General features: G+C 47.3%; 1 protein-coding gene across 1 annotated transcript in view; it reads left to right on the top strand.

Annotated features, from left to right (window-relative positions):
- Window positions 1–336: 336 nt before the first annotated feature.
- LOC104525759 (merlin-like) overlaps window positions 337–6,049 on the top strand; it is a gene marked incomplete at its 5' end in the record, with an annotated part of 10,165 nt that continues 4,452 nt past the window's right edge. The window contains 3 exons of the mRNA XM_010169003.2: window positions 337–462; window positions 1,493–1,615; window positions 4,314–4,397. Coding sequence (XP_010167305.1) covers window positions 337–462; window positions 1,493–1,615; window positions 4,314–4,397 — 333 coding nt within the window. The remainder of the gene's footprint in view (window positions 463–1,492; window positions 1,616–4,313; window positions 4,398–6,049) is intronic.

Below are 6,049 nucleotides of genomic sequence, written 5' to 3' on the forward strand. Positions count from 1 at the left end.
TCAACAGGAGCCTCAACAGACCCGTCAGGTCCTCTGTTGAACGTCGGTGGGTTGCCAGAGGAAGAAACAGGGGGGCTTTATTGACAGTGGTGTTTGCAGGGGTGGCAAAAATCCCACCTGAATTTTCCAGTGAGAGAGGATTTGGTGATTGGCAGAGGAGATCGGATGGAAGGTATAAAGTGTGCTGTGTTAGGATGTTGTTTCCTTATCTGGACAAGATGCCTTTTCCACACTTCCAAAGACGTTGTGAAGTGAAAAAAGAATGGATTTGGTTGAATGGAGATGGAGTTCTGAAATCCACCTTTGTAACTCTGCTTGCTGTTTGCTTTCCTGCAGGTGAAGTGGAAGGGGAAGGACCTGTTTGATCTAGTGTGCAGGACTCTGGGACTCCGAGAAACCTGGTTCTTTGGGCTTCAATACACCATCAAGGACACCGTGGCTTGGCTCAAAATGGACAAGAAGGTTGGAAGCACATTTCCCTTGGGAGGTGGTGTGGGATGATAAAGGAACATGTTCTTTTTTCCTCCTTCTTTGGTTACCTGAGGTTGTGTTACGTGTGGTGTCGAAGTGAACTGGGTGAAGGGTATTTAAATCTGATCCCCATGACATCTGTAAGTCAAAGGGGGAAGAGCTGGCAGAGATACCCCACCCCAGCTCCTTCTGAGCTGTGAAGCCTCAGACTGCACTCTGAATCCCCGTGAGGCATTTTGGAGACAGCCATGCTGGGATGCTGGACTTCAGGGTGACTCTGATGGAAATGAAACCTGAAAGTCTCTCTTCTGTGCCCTGAATGACAAAACATTGAGCCAGACAGTGAAGTTGCATCTCGGCTTCTTTTGTTGTTGAGGTGTACAAAGAGCTAGGGAGGAGGAAAACCAGAGGAGTGAAAAGGAGATGGAGATAAGGGAGGAAACAATTCCCAAATGTCCAAGCCTCCAGGTTGCACAGGGGCAGCTTAGAGAAGCGGTTGATGTGGTTCTGTTTGCATCTGAAGGATGTTACACTAAAACCAGGCAGTAATTGAGACTGTGAGGGAGGTCTGGGTGTCTCGTGTGTCATGACAAGGTTTTAAAATAACATGGCTTTGAACTGGACGGTGCCAGCACAATAGAGAGGGAGTGAGGAACCACCCTGAACTGCAGGAGGAGGCAGCACAGGGAGATGGCAAGGAAGTCGGACGGTGGCATAGCAGGATGTGCCACCGCGCTGCGCGGTTCGGAAGAGGCAACGTGCGCACAGCAGATCAGGATCAGCCTTTGCTGTCTCATTTCACATGCTGTTTGTTTCTACCATGTTTGTTTTCTTGCATCCTTAGGAATGTCAGAAATGTTTGTTTGTTTGTTTTCTTTTTTTAACTCTGGTTTCTGAACTATTTAGGTTGGTTTGACTGTTCTAAATGACTCAAGTGCTTGACAAAAGATGTGCTGATCTGAACAGAAGGGAGCTGTGTCTTGGCTGGAAAGAGTAGCTGAATGGCTCTTGTACCCTACAGGTTCTGGATCATGATGTTCCAACAGAGGAGCCTGTCACCTTTCACTTCCTGGCCAAATTTTATCCTGAGAACGCAGAGGAGGAACTGGTCCAGGAAATTACGCAGCACTTGTTCTTCCTGCAGGTAGGAGCCGTGTCAGTGCACTGTTTTCCTACCCAAGTGTGGTGGTTTCACTCCCTTGGCTGCAGCCAAACACAGTTGCTCTCTCACTCTCCCCCCACCCCAAGGGAGTAAGGGAAGAGAATTGGAAGGAAAAGGGCAAGGAGACTCACGGGTTGAGATAAAAACAATTTACTAATTGAAATAAAATAATAATGCTAATAACAGTGATAACAGAATATACGAATGAGTGATGCCCAGTGCACTTGCTCACCACCCGCTGACCGATGCCCAGCCTGTCCCAGCCAGAGATCCCAGAGCAGAGACAGTCCCAAAACCCAAACCCCAGATGAGTGAGAGCCCAAGCGATCCCTGAGAGAATCCCCCCGTCTTCCGGTCAGCCCTGGTTCACGTACTGACATGATGTGACATGATATGGAATATCTCGGGGTTTGGTAACTACTGTGCTTCTCTCTCCCAGTCCTTGCCACCTGCAAACTACCCAAACACGATGATCTTGGATGAGCAGCAACTAATAACATCAGCACCTTATCCACATTCTTCTCATAACGAATCCCACACCAAAAACAAACCACAGCTATTCCAGCCACTGAGAAGAAAATTAAACCTATCCCAGAAAAACCAGGACACCAGGGGAGAAGGAGCTGGGATGAGCAGAAGTGTGAGGAGGTTCCAGGGTCAGAAAGTTGCTCAGTAGAGTGTGGATCTTCACTGTTATCTTCACACCTCTCTGAAGGGAGTTGTCTTCAACAACAAAAAATAGGTCAAAGGTGGTTTGTCTGGATGAAGCAGTCACAGATGCCCAGACTTGCAGACCTCGTAAACTGGCTGTCAGGAATGGAGGTGATTTGTAATTATTAGTGTGTGGTAGCTCAGGGAAATGAATCTGTCAGATGTGGACTTGAGTGACACCCTCAGCCTTGGAGTTGTCCTCTCTGCAGGGTGTGGGTGTCAGTTGTGCTGAGGGATGGCTGTTGCCTTTGTGCATGATAGAGTTGTCGTGTGAAGCCAGGGAATTCCATCCTGAGGAACAGAGTGCACCAACCTGCTTCGTGTTCAGGCTGCACAGTGAGGTTCACCTCTTTGCACAACAGCCTTCAAAGAAGTGGAGCAGGAGAAAATCCCAGAAGCCAAGCTCTGTCAGAGGCTGATGGCAGAGGAGAAGGGGAAACCTAATGGTCCCACCATTAAGGATTGTGTCAACTGTGGTTACAGGGAGTAGAACCATCCTAGTCAGACCCAGATCTATTTATTGGGATGTATCAGGTACTCTATGGCTGTTAATTTGAAGTTTCTAAAATAAATAAGTTATAAATATAAAAAAAGACACTCATTCTTATGTTTGTTACACCAAAATAGAGGCAACCTGGACTTGGGCGCTCTTGGAAATACCACTGTAGGCTTCAGTGTGCCCTGCCCTTTCAAATGGGTATTAAAGTGAGTGGTGTCACCTGCTCCTTGGTACTTCTTACTCTTCCAAAGTTCATCTTTGTTCTTCAGAGCTAAAGGACTCCTAAATGCAAAGCACTGCTGTGAATTTCCAAGGTCTGTCTCGTGCACCAGTGTCTCCGTAGGGCTATTTTTAAATGTCCAATTTGCCATGGGCTTTATCCTTGATGAGGAAAAAATGCTGTTGGCATCTCTGAAAAGGAACATCGGAAAGGAAAAGCAGTTCAAGCTGCATTTTAGAAATACAGACCGTGACTTTTCTCCTAGGATTTGTGATGATGAGAGGAGCCTGAGCTCCTCTAATGCATATGGGAAATGGGAGCACACATAAGCTTGCAAATTCTGCTGTTTTTATCTTAATGCAGGAGACTATCTCCTGTGATTATGTTGTAACCAACTTTGAGGACTCAAAGCATGTTATAAATTCAAATTGATGTTCCTGCCTCTGTGACAATCCATTTAAGTCTCCCAGGAAATACTGTGCTTTTTTTTTTTTCTCCTATCTTTATTCAGGAAAATTAAGAATTAAGTGTGCAAACCCAAAAAAAAATCAAACATGACAGGTGTAATTTTTTAATGCACAGAAGCCAGGAAACGTAAAGCTGTGGCTTTTGGGAACTACACGTTGGCTCTCCTGGGAGTGTGTGCAGAGCTTTGCCTGCTGCTAAAAGCACTGCCACGGAGGTGACCTGCAGCTCCCCTTGCTGCTGATGGGATCGAAGGGAATGAGCCTCCAGCACAGTGAGCACTGACTCATAATGAGACCTGAATATCCCAGAGTGAAACCTTTGTGTGCTCAGAGACTCAGCTGCAAACTTCTTTTTTTAATTTAGTGGTGTGTCTAGGTGTCGTATCAATCCATTGCTTGTGCCTTAAGGGGTTTGATCTCTGTGTTTACACACAAGATTTTTTCCACCCCTTGCCTTTAGCATTGGGATATAGGTTCTGTTATTTTCCACATATACATTTCGCTTTTCTCTCAATCCTGTCTAGGAAATTGGACTAGATGATCTTTTGAGGTCCCTTCCAATCCCTAATATTCTGTGATTCTGTGTGATTCTGTGAAAGGTGGCCCATGAAGTCCTGAGCCCTTCCCTTCCCAGCCACCAGAGACTTCCTGGGCCTGAATTGTAATTAATGTAGGAAAATTGTTAACGGTGTGGTTGACAGCTTGAGTTAAACCAAACTGCAACCATCTGCTGTGACCTGCTCTGCTAACTCGGTGTTTTGTGTCCTTTATTGCTACGTGCAGGTGAAGAAGCAGATTTTGGATGAGAAGATCTACTGTCCTCCTGAAGCTTCTGTCCTTCTGGCCTCTTACGCCGTCCAAGCCAAGGTAGGCACAGGGGGATTCTCCAGGGACCTGCTGATGTTGTTGCTTCTGGGAAGTGAGGTGCTTTGTGATAAACCTGCTTCCTCAGGAAGGGGAAGGCAGGGAAAGTTGTTAAAACTTGGGAGGTGAGGGGACTGCACGAGCACTGTTGCCTTCTCCGCACGACTGCTTCCTGGCTGCCTTCAGGTGTTGGACAGATTTTTGCTTCCTCTTTCCAGGACTCTTTAGCAAGTGCTCAGCTCAGGAGCTGCAGTGCCTGCTCAAGTGTGGCTTACTACTGGAGCAGGTGAATTCCCCGAGCCCGTGCTTTCTTGGATCTCCTCCTTGTTCTTGCCATTGTAGCCAGAGGCAAACCAGCCGTGGGACTTGCAGCTCTGCTGCCTCTCCAGAATACTTGTCATCAAGATAACCAGTTTATTTTGAGTGCTGCAGCTTGCCACGTCAATGTTATTGCAGTGTCAGGGGCTCTTCCTGGCTTCTCCCTTCATCTTGGGTTTGATCTTGGGTGTTTGGATTCACTAGACAGAGGAAGAAGTTAATGGTCACAAAGCTCCCCGCGTTCCTCTGCTGAATTCTGCTCTGGACCCAGAGTCAATGTGTTTTACTGAGGATTTATTTAGGAGAACACTGTTCTCCAATCTGGAGTGCACAGCCTGGGACAACTTGGAAAAGCTCACAGCAGAGGGACTCCTGGGACAGAGGGACCAGCCCAAGGTTCAGAAGTGGGGACCTTGCAGGAGGAGAAGTCATTTATCCCTGTATCCACATCACATGTACTGCTGCTCAATTAAGGAGTCTCCTAACGACTCTCCAGTTTGTGTGTGTAAAGACAATGCTTTTGGGGAAGGAGTGACTGAAGTCTGATCGCAGCCCAGCTATGTTGTCACTCTAGCTTTGTGCTTGTAGTCGGTTCCAACTCTCTGGATGTGGTTTAGGGTGGTGTTTGGGCTCACAGGGCCGCAGGCAGGTGGCCATGCCCTGGGTCTGGCCCGTCTGCCTGTCCTTGAGGAGTATGACTGTCGAGCAGTTGAGGAGAAGCAGGTGGCTCTCTGGTCTGAGACACATTAGCTGACAGTCCACGAGAGGTGATTTGGCTCTGTTGCCTCAAGAGAGGGCCTCATCCAGGCTGGTTGGAAACAAAGGCCAGTCACAGAATTGTAGTGGTTGGAAAAGACCTTTAAGATCATCAAGTCCAACCATGAACCCAACATTACCAGTTCCATCTCTAACCCATGTCCCTAAGCACCTCGTCTACCTGTCTGTTAAATCCCACCAGGGAAGGTGACTCCACCACCTCCCTGGACAGCTTGTTCCAGTGCTTGAGAACCCTTTTGGTGAAGAAGTTTTTCCTCAGATCCAATCTAGGATAGTCCTCAGTGTTTCACCGTGGCTTTTTCCGCATTACCATATAATCTTCGTCAGAACTCTTTAGTCCATGCCTGGTTGGTCGGAATTCAGCCCTGGGTGACGTGCAGCAGTGTTCTTTGATGATGAATGTTTGCATTTACTAGAAAAAAGGTGTTTTCTCTTCATAGTCAGAATATTACACAGAATCACAGAATGTTGGGGACTGGAAGGGACCTCGAAAGATCATCCAGTCCAATCCCCTGCCAGAGCAGGAACCTAAATGAGATCACACAGGAAGGCGTCCAGGC

This window comes from Antrostomus carolinensis, unplaced genomic scaffold (genome assembly GCF_000700745.2).
Source record: "Antrostomus carolinensis isolate BGI_N321 unplaced genomic scaffold, ASM70074v2 scaffold19265, whole genome shotgun sequence".
NCBI classification, from domain to species: domain Eukaryota; kingdom Metazoa; phylum Chordata; class Aves; order Caprimulgiformes; family Caprimulgidae; genus Antrostomus; species Antrostomus carolinensis.